We start from the raw sequence: 21,565 nt of genomic DNA, 5'->3' as shown, positions 1-21,565 counted from the left end.
ATGTTTCCTCATGTTCCATTTCTATCTAATAGGCAACTCAGTTGCATAATCTTCCTCTTTCCTAACACATATTCTGTTGCACGCGAAATAAAGAAGTTATTGCCTCTACCGCAAGTTTTCTTCCCTTTTTGTCAACATTCCTTCTTCATGCTATGAACACCCACAAGAAATCCCAATTAGCCTGAACCTTTCAGCTGCTAAGTTGGCACTGCCGGCCAATTCTCTTGTCATGGCAATAAGGTGACAGGGCAGCTGATAAGGTATCCAAGAATGTATGCAGCTTGAACATTGCTGTGCCAACTGGAACACATTTATGCATTGGTAAATGACTGCCATAGCTTCAGTACCTTTCGAACGCCCAATCTTACTGAAAACACATTGGAGCTTTGCAAGAATGAAAGAATACTTTAGCAATGCACCTGGACACTTGTTGCAGAGGCTTTAGGAACACGCGACGCGTTCCGCTGCTAACAGCGAGCTATCAGGCTCAAATTCTGGGCGCGACAGCAATGTTTCAAATGTGGTGGGAAGCAAAAACGGAACAACGCGCTGATGAAACATGTCGGTTTGCACAACCCAAAATTGCAACACGGCACCGAACGCTGCATTGCGGGTCCACAAGGCAGGCCTCACCGTCAAATTTGTGCACGAGGAAACTGCTACTGTTGTGTGGCGTCTGCGGAGGCTGGTATGGCGCTCTGCTGTACTGTGACAGCGGCGATGCCTGCGACGTCTGGAAGTGGTGCGACCGCGAAGGCAGCGCGCCGTCACTGTCAGTGTCCGAGAACTCATCCGCGAACGTGGATGTGTGCACAGTGCGGCTCCTCAAGCTGGGACGCGTGAGCGGGGACGCGGGCATCGAGCGCCGCGCCCTTTCGGTGTTTGTCGTCGCGTTCGCCCTCCTTCGTACCGGCGCTGCGGCGGCTGCTGACCTGCGACGCGTGTTGCGCTGATTGCTGCTCCCCGCGTCGCTGTCATCGGAGCTTAAGGTGGCCAGATTCGCGGAACCGTCCGACACAGCAGGGCTACTCCTGCGCGCGCTGCTCTGGGCGCCGTTCTGGAGCTGCGACAGCCTTCGCTGGTATGTGGCACGCGTGGTGTCCGTGATCGGACCGACGTTTTCGTCGTATCTGGATAGCGCCGCCCGCAGGCTGTCGTCGTCCAGGTCTTGCGGGGTGCGACGACGGCTACCCATGGCCTCGGTTGCGCGCTCGACAGCAAGCCGGACCCGGCGGAACGTGGGACGGTCAGCAGCACGCGCTCGTCATGGCGCGCTCCGCGACACCGCTCTTGCGTGGGCGTCAGCTCAGCCGGCTCCGACACCAGTTTGCCATCGATGACCGCGTGTTTTGCGCTTGTCTTTTGGCCCCAACGAGTCCCTTGCTTGTAAGCACTGCACGGCGTTATTCAGCTTATCTGAGTAGAATGGGGCTCCAGTAAACAACGGCGGAAAAAGGAGACGGGCAACGTCTACCCGTCTACGGCTTGTTTTTGTTGGATAGATGGATGGATGGATGATAAAGGATTTACCCTTTGTACCGGGCGGTAGCTTTCGCCACCTAGCCTATACTTCCCCCATTGTTAATTTATTTTTATTTTCCCTTTCTTTCCCTTTCGCTCTTACAATGTCTAATCTGTCTATCTTTTTCCCCTCGAAATTCACCCCTCCCTTGATTTCCGCCACCAATCCTCCAACCTCCCCTTCGTCAATGTCACGCTTTTCCCATCCACTCGCCCGTCCTCCCCAGTAAATCCCAGCGCTATCTCTATGGCCGTTGCTGACCCCCCCCCTCCGCCCCCCCCCCCCCCCCCCCCCCCCCTTGGGAGTTCTGCGCACCTCAGAACCAAGTGCCACGGCCGCTAGATTGCGCTTTGCATCAAGCGGCCGTGCAAGTGCTCTATGGTCTCCGTTTCCGTTTTACAAGCAGAGCACAAAATATCCACTTCTCAAAAAGCAGTGACCTGCCCCGCGAATTATCGAATAATCGCTCTTTTTTGATGTCCTGTTTTCGTGTCCTATATATGCCTAGCGCCGATTTTTCCTGCATTCTTTATTTCCACATCTTTCTTTCCGTCTTCTTTACCTCCGCTCTCACCCGTAAATACTTCGTTCTTATAGCTTTCGGGTTATCCATTTTGTGTTAATACTTTTCATGTACAGATACTTGTACACCTTTTTTGCCCACCTTGTTTCCTCCATTCGAGTGAGTCTCTGATCATATTTCAGTTTGCTGATGGCCTCCCGAACCTCGAACGACGCCCAACCCATATCTCCCTGGACTCCCTCATTCGGAGTGTTCCCATGGGCTCCCAAGGCTAGCCTTCACGAATAAAGCTCTCACAACCCCTGTCCACACTGCCTACAATAATTAAGAAAACAGTGATCCACATTCCCCGGGCTACATATCATTATCTAATGTCCTGAAAACAGACTGAGAAAGTCCTCCAGAGAAAATCTGAGGATATATCCAGGCCGGACAACAGGACTAAATGAGGACCTTTTGGATTAGAAGACGACGTCCTCAGGACAACAGATTGTCCTCAAAAATGAATCCTCAGGACGTCGATCCTGAGGATGTACTTGTGTTGTCTGGGTTCTTTGCGCAATCAAATCTGAGATCAACTGCATGTCATACTTTCGTATATTTGAAAAACGTCTGCCGGCTGTTACACTTACGATCAAGATAAGCGTTTTCAGCGGCTAGCAGTCCCGGCGTACGTTGTGTGCGTCGGCGGCCGACTATTGTCAGGAGTTTGTCAGTGGTCGGTTGTTAGCCTTTTGCGGCCGGCACAGCAGTTGGCCATGCCATTGCCCGACGCTGGTCCGAGCTCGAGTAGGCCGAACACATCGGCTACCAACTCGGCCGGCGGTTACCCCATCGGTCATTGGCCAATTTCAGCGCGCGCGAACGGCATACAAGCACGTACGATCCACAAGTATAAGTAATGAAAACTTTTATTGCGTAACAAAGAAAGGCAACTATAACTCCCCCCGACCCCCGCGGCCGGCGGGGCAGGTGTTGAGTGGCCGGAAGGTCCGGCGGCCTCTTCAGCCAGTTGGACGAGTAGGAGCGCTGGAGATCATGGTCCGAGCTGCGCAGCAGTTAAGCTTGGTCTCCAGGTTTCTCTACTACCTATAATATGCGCCCCCTTGGGAGAGTACTGGCATGCGATCGAGGGTCCCTCTCGCCCCACAAAAATTAATTACACCTATCGCTCCAGGCCTCGAGGAACAAGCTTCCTGTCTGTTGTTTAATTTCGTGCCATTCAGAAGGTTTCCAGCATTAAGTACCAAGCAACGCTCGAGAAATCTAGCAAACCTAAAACCTCTCAGAGACGTCTAGCTAGACGTCTCTGAGAGGTTTTTGGTTTGCTGGGAATGGTGCAAAAACGGCCGTCTGAGCACATCGTCGAGCGCGCAGAGCGCTTTGAGGCGGAGCATCGTCACGAAAAGCCGCCGCGGTGGCTTATATAGTGATCATGGCGCTCGACTACTGACCGGAAAGACGCGGGTTCGATTCCGGCCATGGCGATCGAATTTCGAGGCCCGCGTACTATGTGAATGCACGTTAAAGAACCCCAGGTGGTCGGCTTTTCCGGAACCCTCCACAACGGCATCCCTCATAGCCTGAGTACGCTTCGGGACGCTAAATCCCGATAAACCGAACCAGATCGTGAACAATGTAGTTGTTTGTGGTCATTTTTAAACAGCGCAAAGTACGGGGCAGCGCGCAAGTGCAACTTTCGCGCGTACACGCGGTACATATGTCACGCTCCAGTGTGCTCTCTGTCCAGTACTTTCCAGCGCACTCTCTCCCCGGGCTATCTCCCTGTCCTTGGAAGGGTACTCCCAATCAGACAATCTGGCCATTACATTCAAACAAATCACCGATTACTACAAGGAGGAGCACCGGCGCTACCCGGCCCCTTGTAAGGGTCTGGATCGCGCTGACGAGCGCCTCCTCATCAAAATTCTTACTAACACTGTACTGTGCCCGGCGGTGCTTAAACATTTCAATACATCATTTGATGGCGCGTGCCAGTTCTGTGGGGAGGTGGCTGACACCTTCCACATGGTTTGGGCGTGTCAGTCAAACCCATCTATCCCCCCCAACCCCAACCCCACCAGAGAGGACTGGGAGGCGGCCCTGCTCGGCTGTCAGGACCTAAAGACCCAAAAGGCCTTGGTTCACCGGACGCGGGCGGCGTTGCTTGCCAATGGGGCCCCGGAATAGGGGCTCCACCTAGTATTGTTAGGGGAAAGGGCCAATAGGGCCTACCCCAATCACCTCTCTGTAAATATTTATTGTATTATAAATGTTTTTCACCACCACCATCCACAAAATCGAGATCAGTTGTGTCAATTGTGTGCGACGTCTAGGATAAATATATCAATTTACCAAAACGTTATACATTAACAAAATTATTAATTCCTCGTTTACTTTTTACCTACCAGGTGGCGCCACAAATTGTAAATGGCAAAATTTAGTGTGGCGCGTTTAAGTTACAACACGCAGAATTCATCGCTAGTTTCGCGACTAGTATGAATGAACAGCTCCAGCGGTAAGATGCTGGCCGCAGCTTCCGAGCCCGGCGGAGGCTGTGGAGGCGCGGCTATATTTGTAGACGGTCCCCCGAGAGCGAAAGTTGCCAAAAAAATGCCAGAGGAGCAGGATCCACGCCCAGTTCGGCGGCCGAGGAGAAGATGGCGTCCCGCGAGAAAGCCAAAGGACAGCACGCGCCGAAAAGCGGACGTCTCCCGCGGAGATGGGTGGCCTGCTTCGTGCTGGCCATCCTGCAGACCATCATCGGCCTGGGCCTGCTGGCTGTGGGAGCCGCGGACGTTGTGTTCACGCTGGACCACAACTGCAAAGACCGCACGGGAGCCTCGTTCCTACAGGCGAGTCTGCTTTTGTCCAGCACCGTGTTAACGCGGCGCCGCACACACGCGTAGCGCGCTCACCCGCGACGTCGTGTGGGAAAAGCCGTGTACACATGCGTACAGGCGTCGAACATCTGTCCTCCCGGCTTTTCTCAAGCAGCTCCGCGGAAGAACTTCCGCGAAATGCGCGAAACATGCAGAGTGCCCCGACGAGCGCGGCGTGTTGCTAGGGTACGTTGTACTGAGCGAGTGCGTCGTTGGCGTACGTTGTAGCGAGTAATTGTCGCAGCACTTCGTTAGTCTCCTTACAGGCAAGCGTTTCTGGGCAAGCAAGTGTGGTGAACTTTAGCGTTACGGACACCGTGTGTTGAGATTTTACATGCTTGCTTCCATAGTGCGCACTAGAAGAATGATAAATGATAAACGCGCGGAAAGCCCTTTTTCTTGATTAGTAGTAGACCAGTTATCTGTTTTGTGATTAAAGACATACTGTTATGGGCGAGAAAATCTTTGGAAAGGGAGGGCTACGTATCGGTCTGCCTCCATGTTTCAGAGTTTGCTCGATTTGGCAACTCATATTTGCTGAATGTAAAGGGCAAAATTTGGTGCACATTTTTAGTCTTTTATTTATAAAAGCTGCCATCTAGCTGTCTGCCCTCCCGTATCAAGAACCTGACAACAGCTAACTGGACCGGAACTCAGCTTAATGCTTCCTGCAGTAGTCAACTACCTCGATAAGCTTGCATTAATTCTCATTTTTGATATGCTTTTCTAAGGACAGACATTTAATTAGACTCCCTTTCAGTAAAGTAATGAGGCACCCATGCAATGCCAAGGCTAGCAGACAGTCAGCCCTGCACACTTGATCATTCGTTTTGGAAGCAGCCAGTGCCAAGCTGCGTTAGAACTGCCTGAAATGATGCTGCACGCTGGCTGCATCACCGAAGAACTTCGCAGCAGTAGTGTAGCGAGTGCAGCCAAATTGAAGGGGGTCTGTTGACGCGGGTACCTGGTGTTGCGTAATTATTAGGAGCACGTAAGAATTTTCTGTTGCATTTAGTCCGTGCATCTTGTTTACAGACTCTTCATTTAAATATTCTTTGTGGTGGTATTTTTCTCTCTGATGACATTTCATAGAGGTACTTCTTTCTTTATGAAAGAATTCTCGTTATGAAAGAATTCTGTATCGCCACTGGCAAGGTGCAGTAGGCATTACAAGTGGCTTTGTGGTGTCAAGTTTAGCATACATAGCATGTTAACATGTCTTGTCGCAATGCGCACCTTCTTTCTTTTATTTAAAAAATGCCTGATTTGGTGTTTGACAAAACCTGTGAAAAAAATTTCCAAAACTCGGGTCCATGGAGAAAACTGACCTAAGCAAGGAAAATTTTTCATCATTTTGTGCAGCACTGTATTATTCAATGTATTTTCCAGCGTGACAGTCAGTAGGGTGTAGCTGAGTTGCGGCTGACCTTGCAGGGTGTGGTGTGCGTCGTGTCGGGTGCCTTTGCCCTGGCCGCGTACTCCCCCCGTCGTGTACGGGCACAGGGGCACCCCAACCGAGTTCTGGTAGCAGTGCATGTTCTGCTCTCCTTCCTGGTTGCAGTCGTCAGCTTCAACGTTGTCACGTGTCTTGCTTCTTACACTGGCGACAGGACAGCTGGTAAGTTGCTTCTTTTCACACACCTAACGGGCCATGATGGCAGCAGAGTGAGTAGACAGGGTTGCCCACAGCTTTAACCTAAAGTGTTTTGGCTGGCTGCTTGCTTAGATGAGTGGCACCTTGGCCATGACGGAAGCTATAGCTCGTATTGGTGGGCAATAGGCTTGACATTGTTACTGAAAGCGGCCAAAATAGACTGGAGAAGAAGGCAAGAGACACACACATAGGCGCATCAACAACTGGTAGTTTATTCTTGTCGCACGGAATAAATAACTGCGGCCAAGTGATAAACACCCCGAAGATCAGTGCAGTCATGCACAGAGTGCAAAAAAATAAAGTGATGATATACCATTTTTTTGTTTACACACTCCGTATATTCATGTCATACCTACAATCTGAAAAAAGTGGGCAAATGGGCAGCTGTAGGGGTTTTAACGTCTGGGAATGATATGTGCAAAAGTGAATGCAGAACTTCAAAAAAAATAAGCAGGCTTGTTTAAAGAAACACGGCCAGAAGCATGTCAGCTGTGTAAAGCAAGTGGTGCATTCCATTCCTCTGTCGTGTTATGCTACATAAGCTGGACAGATGTTTAAACGACAGATTGTATGGGCATTAGTACAAGACTGAAAATCAGCTTTCGGGCCACATAAGTGTTCACTGTAAGGCGCATGGATGTGTGCAGACTTCGACAATACCTGTGGTCTGGCATCATCGAATCTCAGCGCTTGCAGACCAATGACACACACACAACTGCACTGAACTTTCAATTTTATTTTGGACACGTTTTGGGGATCTTTAAGCCAACAGAGAAGCGGATCTTTACGCCGTATTATGGATTCTTTCCTTCATCGGCTGGTTTGTTGACGCATCTAGACAGTCTGGAAAGGCGGTGAGGAGCTGAAAAAATAACCTAAACTCCTGCTTTTTTCCAAATTCTTTTTCATTTTTGCAAAACCCGGTGAATGTACGGAATGGTGGTCAGTTTCTTGTTCAGAATTCTTTCATTCAACATAGTGGGCTTGCTGCTTTGCATGGCATTGAGCACTTTCTCAGCTTTCGAAGATAGAAGCATTGCCGGGTACCCGGAATGAAGCACTTTCTGGGCTTGATTCTAAAATCCGTGTTCTGGAAAGGGCTAAAGATCAGTTAACAGGAGAAATACTGGGAACGAGTGCTTGAGATCAAGAAGCATGGTGTTTTTATCGGCAAAGGAACTCACATACCTTGGGTGTGGTGTGTAAACAAAAAAATTCTATTGGATTGTGTCTTTTTGCTTGCTGTGCATGATGGCATTAATTGTCTGGGTGTTGATCATTTTGACAACAGTTATTTACTCTGTGTGACAAGAATAAACTTTGGGTTGTTAGTGTACCTACACACGTGTCTTATGTCTTTTCAGTCTGCCGTCCATTCTTTGGTGTCTTTAGTAACACTTGGAAGCACCATTGCATGTTGAGGATGTCACTATGATGTGTTGCAGCACGAAGTAGTGCTTCCTGCCTACCTTGACAATTTTTATACCGTATATATTAGTCAGTAAACTTAGCAAAGTACTGTAATTTCCGATATATGGTCTGTGGACTATGCATGATTAAAGATTTAAGTTTTGTGTTTTGCGGACTATCTGTAGGTGCGGACTCTAGATTATTACTTTTTTTCTTTCAGTACTGTCGAGCCCACTTATAATGGCCACACATATAACAAACGCTCGCTTATTACGAATGAATGCTGTGCTACTGTCAAAATATGTATTAGAGCAAAAGTAGTGCAATAGCGAGAAACTTTGGCCGCACCACTTGGTTATAGCATATAGCAAATGAGGAGGTGCCATAAATTGCCCTCTGAAGTTGAACTCTCGATTCCACAATCGGAGATCGATGAGCGTCTCTAACGAAGCCCTTACAACATTGCCGACAAAGACAATGTCGACCCAAAAAAAGCAATACAAAGGCGGCATTGAAACAGTAAGTAACTGCCAGCTAAGCACGTTGATGGCTTACAAGGTCTATCATTGCGTCTGTGTTCCCCGGATGGGCAAAGCATCCCAAGTGGAAGCAGAAGTGCAGTGGGTGTGAAACAGGGGCCGCGTCAAAAGCGAAGCTAGTGCCCACGGTTATGCATCAATTGATAGAAGTTTTAATGCCTTGCTGACCATGCTGGTCACGTCGTATATGTCGACTGCTCTGTCGGCTCAGCTCTTGTGCTGCTACCTCACGAAGGCAGCATCAGACAGTGCAGCTGATATATTCTGTGCCATGAACGCTGCGCTACTTTCATTGCTGCATGGGCACAGGAACAACACTATATGAAGCTGTCGAATACAAACGCGATCATCGTCAGCCTGACTAGGCCTACTACAGGGCAAAGGCCTCTCCCATGTCTCTCCAATTAACCCTGTCCTTTGCCAGCAGTGGCCACCGTATCCCCGCAGACTTCTTAATCTCATCCGCCCACCTAACTTTCTGCCGGCCCCTGCTATGCTTGCCTTCTCTTGGAATCCACTCCGTTACTCCTAACGACCAGCGGTTATCTTGCCTTCGCATTACATGCCTTGCCCAAGCCCATTTCTTCTTCTTGATTTCGACTAGGATATCATTAACCCGCGTTTGTTCCCTCACCCACTTCGCCCGCTCCCGATCTCGTAACGTTATACCTATCATTTTTCTTTCCATACCTCACTGCGGTGTCCTTAACTTAAGTTGAACCCTCTTTGTTAGCCTCCACATTTCTGCCTCATAGCTGATTACCGGTAGGATACAGCTGTTGTATACTTTTCTCGCGAGGGATATTGGTAAACTGCCATTCATGATCTGAGAGAACCTGCCATATGGGCCCTTCCCCATTCTTATATTTCTAGTTATTTCCCTCTCATGATATGGATCAGCGGTCACTGGCTGCCCTAAGTAGACATATTCTCTTACTACTTCCAGCACCTCACTACAAACTGTGAACTGCTGTTCCCTTGCAAAGCTGTTGGAACATTACTCTGGATTTCTGCATTCTGCTCTTCCCATCTAATCCACTGATCATGTTTTGCAGTTCATGTCCTGAGTAGCTTAGCAAGGCAATAGAGAGTTTTAGTATTGCGGGCTTTGCGTAATTGCGTGCATAGCGGAATAACAGGCCCAGACTGCGCATGCGCAGAACGCTAACAGAGAAATAGCGTTAGCGTACGAACGCAATTTTCAGAAGTTACCGTTACGGCAGTTGCGGCTTTAGCGTGAAAACATGGCGGCGTCCTTCCAAGCGAGAGCCGCCCGCTTCAGCCGATTCAGCAGTCCTTGCGATTCCGGTCGGCATGTTTACCGGCAACTACTGGTACAGTTGCTTTTCACTATGACTTACCTTGCTTCGACGATAAAGTATAAGCTGCCATTCAGCCCAGTTTTTGAGCTACGCTCTCGATTCTGGAGTGCACAAGCCTAATGGGACCTCCAGCTGCACTGCTACCGTCTGCAACTGCCCGAAACGCAGCCGAAACCTAGCACAAACGTCCGGAACAAAACAAAAATAGATTTTGAGCGCTTTCGCGGTGTTTTATGGACTTAAATGATGTAAAGCGAGTTTATATTGAATTTATAATAATTTTTTTGACATTACACGTCATGTGATAGCAAATATCCTTGCTCGAACTGCTTGAAGTTAACATTGCCGTGACTAGACGGCGCCACTGTTTTACGTTTTTTATTTCATTTTATTTACATTTCGGGGTCATTTTGCAGACGAAAATAAGCACTACAGTAATAATTTGTTTAAAAAACTCAGAAATATTATACTTTCGCTAGTTAGCGGCAGTGTCGACCATTTTAGAAGGACCGTTCGCATCCATGTAGAGCAGGTGGCGTTTAACGTTTTCAGAACGCTACACTAAAACTGTCTGTGGGGATAAGTTGCTTGCGGTACGCTAACGTAATTTCCCTAAGGTCCGCTATCACGCTAACGCTATACTAAAACTCTCTAATGTCATCAACGAATCACAGATTACTTAAGGTATTCTCCATTACCTCTTATCTCCAACTGTTCCCAATCCAAGCCTTGGAACACCTCCTGTAAACAGGCGGTGAATAGCTTTGGCGAGACCGTGTCTCCCTGCCTGATACCCTTCCTTACTGGAATTTTGTTGCTGACTTTATGGAAGACTATGGTAGCTGTGCAGTCGTTATTGATATCTTCCAGTATTTTCACGTAAGACTCTTCTACACTCTGATTCCGCAATGTCTGCATGACTGCTGAGGTTTCCACTTAGTCAGATGCTTTCTCATAATCAATGAAAGCTATGTCTAAGGGTTGGTTATATTCTGCTCATTCCTTCACCTGATTGATGGTGTGAATATGGTCTATTGTCGAGTATCCTTTACGAAAGCCTGCCTGGTGATTTGCTTGATTGAAGTCCTAGGTTGTCCTGACTCTGTCAGTGACTACCTTAGTAAATACCTTGTAGGCAACAGACAGTAAGCTGATCGGTCTGTAATTTTTCAAGTCATTGACAGCTGCCTTCTTATGAGGTATCTTTTTTTTTTTGTTGGTTACATTTGTCACATGTCAAGAGCTCTTTCGTGCTTTTCTGCTGCTGTCCGCCTCAAATTTGTTAGTGTGTTTGTGTAAGTACGAGCGTGAGTCTGTTTTAAACACGACACTGTAGGCGGATCTGACCGCCAGTGACCCTGGCTTTGTTGTGGCAGCCCTGTTTGCAGTCATCCTGTCCAAAGTGGTGCTGACCTACACGTGCCATGTCCTGGGAGGAGTCTGTGCTGGTGTGGCCGTACCCGACTTGTGCCGCAACGGGGCTGGTCTGGTTACATTTGATGCCTTCCAGAGGGACGTCACTGCCAAACAGGTGGGTGTGGAGGGCACGATGTTAGTACTTGTGAAGCCAGATGGGCTCTGACATGACTTTTATAGTGTCAGCTGGTTTAGCCCAACCCCCCCCACCTGAGATCTTGTAATACTGCATGAAGTGACATACCGTATTTTCTGGTGTATAAGAGGCGGCTTTTTTTCAAAAATATTGCTGGTGCGTCCTATACAAGGGTGTGTCTTATACTTGATTTTTTTTTTTTTTTGCCTGGTCAGAAATTACTCACGTTCATGTTGAAGCTCTTTTCACTGAAAAAATATTACTACAAATGACGCGGTTGTAACACAGTTAATACTTCAACACGGGGACAGGGACCGCCGTGCGCAACTTTTCTTGGGTGAACTTTATCATGAAACGGCGGGGATGACGACTTCCGGGATCGCAAACACGCGGCCGTTTCGGAGGCGCCAAGCAAAAGTAAATGAAATGCCAAAAGGTGGCAACAATCGCGCTTCTCGCCATTGTCAAGACAAGCCAAGACAAGCCGGCGTTTTTTTTTTAGTCACCCTTTGCAACTTTGTTTTCTCAGTGTATGTAGTACGTACGTAATGTGAAGAGAATGTTTCAGCTGCGTTGCCTCAGAAATGGACGAACTTTTTGACAGCGCAGCCGAAGATGAAGATTTCAAAGGTTTTAATTAAAAATAAAATGTTGTTATGGACAAAGGAGAGTTCTTTCATTTTTTCTTTTTTGCTAAAACGTGGGCTGGTACGGCTTGAGTGTTGCTTTTTCGATCACTTAGCGTTGCTTAAGAACTTCTCACAGGTATGGTGAATTTTGTGATGGTGGCGCAAGGGTGTTTAATTGAGCCTCACTAGCCTAACTGGCTAAATTGGGGTGCGTCTTATACACGGGTGTGTCTTATATACCAACTTTTTCAATGACAGCCTGCATATATGGCGGGTGCGTCTTATACACCAGAAAATACGGTACTTGTAAAGCAAGATGGGCTCTGAAATGACTTTTATAGTGTCAGCTGGTTTAGCCTAACCCCCCCGCCTGAGATCTTGTAATACTGCATGAAGTGACATCATCACATAGTAAGGTCACTTGACGCATAGGTCACGTGACCGTGCAGTATAAGGATGTTTACATTTGCAGACGGGAATAGCTGGTATATTCAGCACGCTCTTGTGGGTTGATTGGTTCATGGTCGAAGAAAAAAAAAACGTGCAAAATGACGAGGACGAAGCGCAAAGGAACGCCATTCGTTCCTTTCGTCCTCGTCATTTTGCGCAGTTTTTTTTCATTCTTTGGGTATATAGTGATCGTACTGTAATCCAGGTAAATGGCCAGAATCATATCACCAGCCCATGCATAAAGGGCCTGAGAAATGGTTTTGAAAGTGGGCATATAAGGCGCGCATAATGGAGAGTGAAGGCTGTTCAGTGGTCATGCCACGTACAAGTTTTAAAAAACAAGCCGTTACAATTCATTATTAAAAATTCCCATTCCCGTTTCTCACATTGACATCCAGTACCGATCTCGCATGTCTGTAAACACTGTGTTAACGAACAGCCGCCTATGAGGCGCACTGCGAAATGAGAATTATTTTGGAATGCTTTGTCTACATCTGTGTTTATGGGCTGCTATACAGGCATACATATATTACAGTTTATTTATTATTATTATTATCAGTACTTTAAAGGTCCAGAGAATGGGGTATAACACGAGGGACGGGCTAATTGTTCATTGAGTTTGAATTGACGCTTGATGCTTTTACATTTTGTTCTGGGATCTGCTCGGCTTTTGTTGGCGAAAGGATGACTCACAGGTGGACTGTGAAATCGCAGAACTATGCAAATTTTTGTTGACATGCATTCCTATGGGCCATGCCTCCAGCTGTTGCTCCCATCAGGCGACAGCAATGCCACTGCATCTTGCTTGCTTCCCAGACTGGCGTTAGTCTTGAGAATCAATGATGTCAAGTGGAAAGAGGTTTCAGAGCTTTACCAGAATTAGTATACCTGTGCTGGCGTCCTCAAACAAGTGCACCTGAATTAAGCAAAATTTCTCGTTTTACTGTGACAGCTGCGTGGGTGTACTTCTAATTTTGTATTTGTATAAGTGTATTTGCAGTGGCTGTGACGTCTGTGCACCCTCACAAACCCTCACAGCCCGCATAGCTGCTACACTAAACCACAAGGTTTACCCCGGCCGCAGCACCTATGTACAGTCGCGAGCAAAAAATATTAGCACAGATCACTGGCGATTAGAATTCGTATATCTCACCACGCGGCGCTGCGGTACGCAGACCCGCCTAACGGGCCGCTTCCATGTTTGCAGCCTAGGGGGGGACGGCAGGAAGTAAGCTTCATCAAGCGTGCACCGCCCGAGCGTCGAAGTGCCGACCCTACGTGACTGTGCTTGCGGCATTTATTTTGGCTCGGTTATCATGAGCAAAGATTGCTTCTTTTTATTACTGTTTTTTTTTTATGTCCGCGATGGTTTGTCAAAAGGAACTTGCGGGAACAATAGATGATAGCGCTGCTTTTAGCCAGCAATTTTGCTGTCCGTGGCAGTCCACTGAACCCCCCTAATACTGTAGAATGGGAACGGCCCGGCATTCTCGTTATCAACCTCTTCGCCAACCGCAGCGCCACGCGCTGTCATTCCGGCGCTCTGGTGTTCCGTCATGTGTGCTAATCTTTTTTACCCGCGACTGTACACGCCACAAACAAGCCAACACCAACCCCTCCATCCCCACACCTGTTGATTGCTTGTTGCACTGGGCTACTCCAGTACTCCACTGCACTTCCCTCACCCTCTTTATCTATCTCTAGAGACGGATTATGGATGGATGAGCTACCATGAGCGACCACACAAGGTGCGTTATTGTAAGATGGCGCACACCTACCCCACATCGCTGCCTTCCCTCACAAGCATGGAGGAAAAAACAAAAAGAAAACCGAGGAGGGCGCATTTGGTGATAATATTGAAGCCTAGTCATAAAAAGTAAAGAGTCGCCCTTCCAAGTGATCACACCGCTTGACAGCTTGTGGTGATATTCATCACCATTGCGCGTCGCATTGCGGACCAGTGCAGCAAACTGACTGCAGACCAACTTTCTTGGTATAGACGCCTGCGCCATGGACCACACTGATGCACGACTAAAACATACCGACACCAGAATATTAGGGACTGACTCGGAGGGCAAAACACCGGGGGAGGAATGGCTTCATGAGCACTTGGCTTGCGAAGGCTGGTCGTGTAGCATCGCGCTCTCTCCCGAGTTGTAGTGCGCTAGCACTTATAGCGGCCATTCCCCGCATTTAGCCGTTGTCTGTATGTCTAAAGCCTCTTTTGTGGCAGGTGAGCAGCCTGCCCACCATGTCAGGCGGCAGCTCAGTTAATCGTGAGACGATGCTCGGGAAGAGCAACCTGGGTCGCAACCCAAGTCTCTCACCGATGGCAGCACCTGCCATAGAAGGGCAGTGACGCATCTTAACTTGACCGCTGCACCAGGAGTGGTGGGAAGACTCCCAGGGATCTATGAATGGAGAGAATGACCAATGCCATATACGGACATTAGCCCATTATTGCTATCCGAACAGCAGCCTTATGTGAACACTGGATCTGAGCACCGGAGCCGAAATGAAAATGACACTGCTAGTGCACTTAATTTGCATTTGGCCTAACTACGCAAATCGACCATCATTTTTTATGCGAAGCATACTAAAATAGCCCAACCCAGCTCCTCGAGCGCGGCGGTGTCATTACCATTGACTTTTCGTGACCTCCATGTCATACCACGTGATGCGTGACGTCACAGCAGATGAGAAACGGGGCCCCAGCTCGCGCCGTCGCGCGAGGCGTCGCGACCAATGTGTTTCCTGCTTCTGCCGCCAGGTGCGCTGTAGTGAACACGTGATGCTGGAGCGGCGGTATACAAGGGGGTGCGCCTGCCTCTGCTAGGCGTACACGGGATAGAGATGCCTGCTGGAGACAGGGCTGCTCGTTGGAATGAGAAGCAAAAGTTGCGGCGTGCTACAGAGACTGATGAAGAGCGTGAAGAACGTCTAGCCAAGCGGCGCGCTCGATATGCAACTCGGCGACAATATGCTTCGCATCTGACTAGGCTTAACCTAAGCTAAGCCTCAGCCTTTTTTTTCTCCTCAGTGCTTACAAGTCACACCGCTTTGTACCTAAAGTTGCTAGACACTCAGACTGGCATCATGCAGCATTACCACAGGCAGTTCTTTTCCTTGCTGGTGATGTACCTTTCAGGCACCGCAGAACCAGAGCAGCGCCCCCACAACTGCAGCCCCCAGCAGTGTGGCAGGGCCCGTGCAGCTGCCCGAGGCTCGCAGCCACGTGCAGGAAGCACCGGGCACGGGCGAGAAGCTCACCGTGGTCACTCTGCCCGAGGCGGATGTCATCTACGCCGTGCCCGAAAACAGCTACGTGGTGCGCCGCTCAGAGGGGTCGTACGTGGCGCCCCCTGGCAACTCACGGCTGGCTCCCTTCTTCCCCACCTACACGCGCGTTGCCATTGAATAGCGACCTTCGATTGCAGAGTAATTCTGTGCGGGGCGTAAATCCCTGCTCTCTAGTGTGGTGCCTTAACGTCACAGGTGCTTGCAAACTGATCTGCTGTAAGCTGGTGACATCTGGTGGCTGGAAAGACTGCCGTTACTACATAGTTGCCTGATTTATTGGTGCCAGTATTCGACTTGCAGCGCGTGGTTCATTTAGTGAACCAGTGAAGCGTATGCCGTGGTTTGTTTTGGCATCATTCGCTTGGCAGTCTCAGTAGGCTTGCTTGCCACCAGGTGCCACCAGCAGTGCACCCCCATCGTTGCCTTCTTAATAACTTAGACATCTGTCCATGCTCAAGCCACTGGCGAGCTTCTGTGTCCTATATGTCTGTGCTTATCACTGGAGGTTGCATGAGCGGTAATTGTCAGGACAGTTGCCACAGACTGCCTAGCATCCTTCTTGTTCTTTCAAACCTGGAGTGACCAATTGAGCTTCACACTTGACTGATGTCCTTGTCTTCCAATCGAGTCACCTTTTTCTCTCTCTCTCTCTCACCCTCATTTCGTTGAAGTGTTTGAGAGCTGAGCACAAGCTCCCGTCATGAGATTTGATCTGGTCATTGCTTTTTGTGCAGCTAGCCACCCCAGGGTCCGCTGGGCAGCAGTGAAACTGCTGCGTCTACGTACTAGCAAATATTGGCTATGTGGCACGTAGGGCAACTCCCTAACTTTGGGAACTTGAGGGAAAAAAACACATTGGAATGTCACATGGTTCTATCTACGCAAATGCCAAACTGTTGACATGAGATTAAGGCAGATATCAGTGTCTATCTCAAAGCAGTGCTAATGAATGTTGCTGATCGACCAGGGTAATGTGTGACTAGGCTTTGATACAGGGAGAATATGGCAGCTCAGCAAACACTGCGCTGACAGCCATCACTGCCTCGCCTATCATATTGGAGCGATGAAGATTGATGCCCAACACTGAATCTGGCTTCAAAAACATCGTCACAACTGGCGGTGTTGAATAGCTGTACCGCTGCCTAAAAAGCAGAGATTTCGTCTTCTACTGAGGGACAGGCAAAATGGTAAGGTCGAAAAACTTGCAATTTAGGGCGGTTGTGGGTAGCGCGTGACAGTGGTATCCAGGGACAATTGGAAAAACCTTTATCTTTCAGTGGACTTGAACTGTGTGGTGGCAGCCTAGTGCTGGTGGAGGTGAAGGCTTTTGCAGGATTTTGTTGAAGCACCAGGCAACGGGCTTGATGCAGCACCGACATTGTACGTACCGTGCGGCATCTGTTGCATCTGTTGCCAAAATGCCAAAGGTTTTTCTGCTACCACGTGATGTGTGCCGTTCCAAATGTATATTTCTGGTGAGCTTTATTTGTTCAGTTTCAACTTCTCTATTCATGCTGCATCCATGTCACCATCCAAGCAGAATGAGTCATTGCAGTCACAGCTGCATGTCATGCATAACCTCACCATCAGTATCACTCCAAGCCATTTTCTTAAAAGAAGCTTGTGCAAACACACAAACTTTCTTGTGTGCATACTCGGTGGCAAACTTAAGTCACTCAGCTTAAGCTCGGTGATGCTTTTGTATATTAGTGAAGAAGGAAGAGCAAAACCTGTTGCAGGAAACCGCTGCGAAGTTGAGGACGCACAAAAGTTTTCCATCTTTTCTCATAGGTGCTCCTGTGCAGTACAGTTGTTTTCCTGAGGTAGGCCTGAAATGCAGCACTGAAAGGATTCTGCTTGTACAGCTGGAAGCATTATGAGAGGGAACATGGGAGCGCGTGGCCTCCGTCCTTCGCAAAGCGCCGCTGCCAACAGCCAACGAGAATGGAGCAGCCGGTCATGCTTACTGGGTATGCACCTTTGCCATAAATTCTCGCCATATCTCAGCGATGGCGGTCTGCGAAGTACGGCAGTCATGCTCTCCCGTGTCCCCTCTCATATTGTTTTCTACCTGTATGTGTTCCTAGGCGATGATGAGCTTGACCCTTTAGGAGTGTTTGGTAGTGGAAAGTGAGAATACCTTGTGAGCCACCACTTTTGTAGTGGGTTTGAACTTTATGAAGCAAGGCCTGTGCATTACACCTGAAATGGAAAGTGTCAGTTTTGCCTGGGCTTAGTAAAGCATCACGCTAGAACTCAAAGCACTTCACTCTGCTGATGTTTGTTACCTTACCTAAACATTTCTCAATGCCTTTGGGCACTCTGTGGGAATATGAGAATCTAGAACTTCATTTTTATCCTGCACACTTTTTTGTGCTGGCCAACTGAATCGGATTCAGGCATGAAAATGTGCCAGTGTTCACCACAAATGTCCTCAGCCATTGAGGCCCGTTTTTCTCGAATGATGGTGCTAGCATCTATAGGAGGAGGCTGGTTACCTGTTTGACATCTTCACGTGCCTTCCCTGACTGAGCACAGCGTTTGGCCTTTGCATAATGCACGTCTAGCTGCTACACCTGTCTTGGGCCCTTATGTCGAGTGTTTTGTTGACTGTAGTGTATGCAGGTACAGATTTAAAGTTTGGTGCATCGAAGGTCTCGGAAGATGCCGTTTACAAAGATTCATAACAACAGAAATGTTGTGGAACCAAATCCACAACTTAAATGGCTGTCTAGTTTCTGCACCTTTGGACACAAGACAAAACAAGACAGCATAACATGGCAAGCTGGTCATGCCTTGTTCACTTCCGGCGTCTACTGTGTGCTGTTGTGCGATCCAAATATTCTACAGCGTGCCTTCTGGTCTGTCCTTTTCGGGTAAAGTTTGCACTTCTGCGTTTCCAAGAGTGGCTACCATAACTTTGTCTCCCTTTTCTCTGAGTGTCGTTGGACACTCCTGCCCTCCATTTCCATCCACTGCCATGGTAGCCGTTTACTGTATCTGCCTTTGTGCTTCTCCTCACTGCCAAAGATTGAGGGTGTAAACTCTCTCCCTCACAAAAGTTGTGCAACATGGTGGAAGCTACAGGGCACACACACAGCTGGTCATTGAAATGCGAAGTTTCGAAGGTTTGTGTCAACTCTTGAGCAGCTTGCTGGTGAAAATAAAAAAAAAGAAGAAATAGACAGCTGGCTACTGTGGCTGTGTAGTGCAAGATTTGGCGACAGCTCTTTACGATGTTCAACGTGCCATTCGGTGGCGCCATCTATGAACAGAGGCACGAACGGCACAAGCACTAGTTCTTGTTGCTGCACAGAGTAATGCCACTTCCTTTTGGTCCTTGTTTCTTCGTGTTTTGCCGACACCTGCGCAGCTTTTGTGAGGGGGTGTGTTAGGTTAGCAACTGTTTGCCGGGATGTTGTTAAAGACAACTGTGTGAGTGTACTTTAGGTATTTCTCATGGCTGCTCGTATTAATAGTGGGGCAGCCGCATTACGGCACGGCATTGTTTTCTTTGCCACAAAATGTGCAAGATACCGGTGTCGGTCCAACAATACTTGGCAAGCAACTCTGAGACTTTCAGTCATGTGCATTCGCAATTTTTTTTTGTTACTATTTAGGGTGTACGCACATTGAAATTATTTTGCTAGTGTGCCCAGCTTTGACTGCTGGCAAAATTGGGACTTGGTCATCCTTGTAATGCCAGGTTTCTGCCACACATGCGTATTATATGTTTTCTTCTATGCATGTACACTAGTATACATGCATAATTCTGCTGGTATGCGTGCTTAAAACCAGTAGCTCTTTTTGTGTGTATGTGTGCTCGAGGTATTATGTACTTTCAGACTTCAGGGGACAGATTTTTAGTCTTTGTAAGCTGTGGTGGCTGTTGTAGAGTCTTACTAGGTTGGGTTAGTTTGCTTTGTATAGCACTGTCTTTATGTGGTGCAGCTTACTGTCATATCATACCTCCCCCTCCTTACCTTTAGAGTAACACAACACTCATTGACTCAACAAAAAAGTGCTCACACTTTTCCGAAGGTTTGCTGATTGGCCGATACCCTTGTTCTGTGTATTCCAAGGTTGCGTCTATGCACGGTGAAAACAGTTTCGAAAAACACTTTCCTTGGTGCCTGCATTAGATGGTGCAAAATGAATGTGCTTCTTGTTTTGTGTTTTAGTAAACATGCAGATGCGTACAAGCGTGATAATACAGTGTTAAGAGCTTGTTTTTTTTTTTCTTCTAATGCCAGCAATGAGTGCTGCATCTTCTGTGACCAAAAACTGCACTGACAATGCCGGCAGATTTTCCTGCAATGCAGAATAAGTAATTTATTGCTGATGAGCTTTCATTGTGCAGATTTTCTCAGCCTGGCAGAGCGTCTTCAGACTAATCATGCCTACCACTACTGTTTCTTTAATTTGATAACGAAAGGTGACCAAAGGGGTCTCCTGGAAAGCTTACGTGCTGCACCTGTGCAGATGTATTTTTTTTTCTGCCATTTTATTTGTTGCTGTTGCATTGTTGTCTGTTTGCATGCTCAGAGTAGCGAGGCAGTCGTTGCCACAAATTGCTTACTCCACCTGTTCATCTGAGGGCATGTCCCCATTTTTTTTTTCCTCGACTGCCAACATTCGTTTTTTCGTGGTGTGTCATTAAACAAGAGTTAGAAAAACAAACAAAAAGACTCTTTCATTGCAAAGCCACAGTTTTCGAGCTGCACCTTCCACACTGTTTTCAGGTTCCAGTTGACTATATTTCGAAGTTTTCAGCAAGAAAAGAAGAAAAAAAGGAAATGACTTGCAGAATGCATGCAGTTCAAGTTTCAAATTTTCGAGCTTTCTACCATAAGATCAGTCTAAGTATAGCTACATGAAGCCCAGTGCCCACCATGGTAGCTCAGTGGTTTTAATGTTTGGCTACTGATTCCCAAGGTCATGGGTTCGATCTTGGCCACAGCAGCCGTATTTTCATGAAAGAAAAATACAAAAATGCCCGTCTACTGTGCAATGTCAGCACACGTCAGCAAATTCAATGTTGTCCAAATTAATCCAGAGCCCTTCACTACAGCATCCCTCGTAGCTCATGTTGCTTAAAAGGGTGTAGACAAGTGTTTTGGTTCCTGCTTTTTGCCCTGAAAGAGGCCTACGAGCTGAGTAATCATGAAAATGAGCTCAAAACACCAGTGCACAAAGTAAATATTTAATTGCAAATGATTTTAGTTTTGGTCTCTGTCTGCGCCAGCTCTGAAGTACACCTTGATCAGCCTGCCAACCTTGACTACCACAGTTTGGTACCAGACATTGGTGTCTCCGATAAGCGCTGGTTGTTCCTGTGAACAACCTCTGGGTTCGGTGACGTTGCCATGATTGGGGAAAGGGCACCTTGACGTCACTAGACTTCGGTGCAAACGGCAAGCAGCTGCTCAGACAACATTAAGAATTGCATTAAAATGTGTTCCACTCAACACCTGTGACTAACTTGCTACGGGGCACGTTTTAATGCCCATGAAACATATTATTTGTCAGGGTTCGAAATTTTGTGTCCATACCCTTTTAAAGGTGCACTGAAGAGGAATCTGAACTCGCCTTTTTGCCGTGGGAACCCAATCTACATGTTCTGAGCATTCTTAGAAACTTCGATTTATTGACCTGTGTGGCCGATTTCCCTAATTAAATCGAATTAATATCCGGCTCCCGCCTTTTTTTTAAAATTCTCTCTCGTACGGTGGGCGGAGTCGACCAACGCGCGGAGTGCCTTTCACCCAGTCCCGTGGCGGCT

General features: G+C 47.9%; 2 protein-coding genes across 3 annotated transcripts in view; one reads left to right on the top strand and one right to left on the bottom strand.

Moving 5' to 3' along the window:
- MAN1 (LEM domain-containing inner nuclear membrane protein MAN1) overlaps positions 1–1,506 on the bottom strand; it is a 51,037-nt gene extending 49,531 nt beyond the window's left edge. For both annotated transcript variants that reach the window (XM_089551490.1, XM_089551491.1), the window contains exon 1: positions 634–1,506. In XM_089551490.1, the coding sequence (XP_089407616.1) occupies positions 634–1,195 (562 nt within the window). In that variant the 5' untranslated portion in view covers positions 1,196–1,506. The remainder of the gene's footprint in view (positions 1–633) is intronic.
- A 3,011-nt stretch (positions 1,507–4,517) lies between these two features.
- LOC149334858 (uncharacterized) lies at positions 4,518–20,469 on the top strand. Its single transcript, XM_089551488.1, has 4 exons — positions 4,518–4,900; positions 6,362–6,545; positions 11,229–11,383; positions 15,632–20,469. Exons 1-4 carry the CDS (start codon positions 4,706–4,708, stop codon positions 15,902–15,904), a joined length of 807 nt encoding a protein of 268 aa, XP_089407614.1. The 5' UTR covers positions 4,518–4,705; the 3' UTR covers positions 15,905–20,469.
- Positions 20,470–21,565: the final 1,096 nt, after the last annotated feature.

Source organism: Amblyomma mixtum, chromosome 7, assembly GCF_055824585.1.
Source record: "Amblyomma mixtum isolate Tamu chromosome 7, ASM5582458v1, whole genome shotgun sequence".
NCBI classification, from domain to species: Eukaryota; Metazoa; Arthropoda; class Arachnida; order Ixodida; family Ixodidae; genus Amblyomma; species Amblyomma mixtum.
The sequence above is the reverse complement of the archived record's forward strand: the minus strand, read 5'-3'. Positions and strand labels throughout refer to the sequence as shown.

What these genes read in the sequence shown, in the direction of transcription:
- LOC149334858 (XM_089551488.1), top strand. Translation starts at nt 4,706, where the DNA reads ATGGCGTCCCGCGAGAAAGCCAAAGGACAGCACGCGCCGAAAAGCGGA. An exon ending in CGGGAGCCTCGTTCCTACAG is followed by an intron (nt 4,901 to 6,361) that starts GCGAGTCTGCTT and finishes CTGACCTTGCAG; the next exon opens with GGTGTGGTGTGCGTCGTGTC. An exon ending in CACTGGCGACAGGACAGCTG is followed by an intron (nt 6,546 to 11,228) that starts GTAAGTTGCTTC and finishes TTGTTGTGGCAG; the next exon opens with CCCTGTTTGCAGTCATCCTG.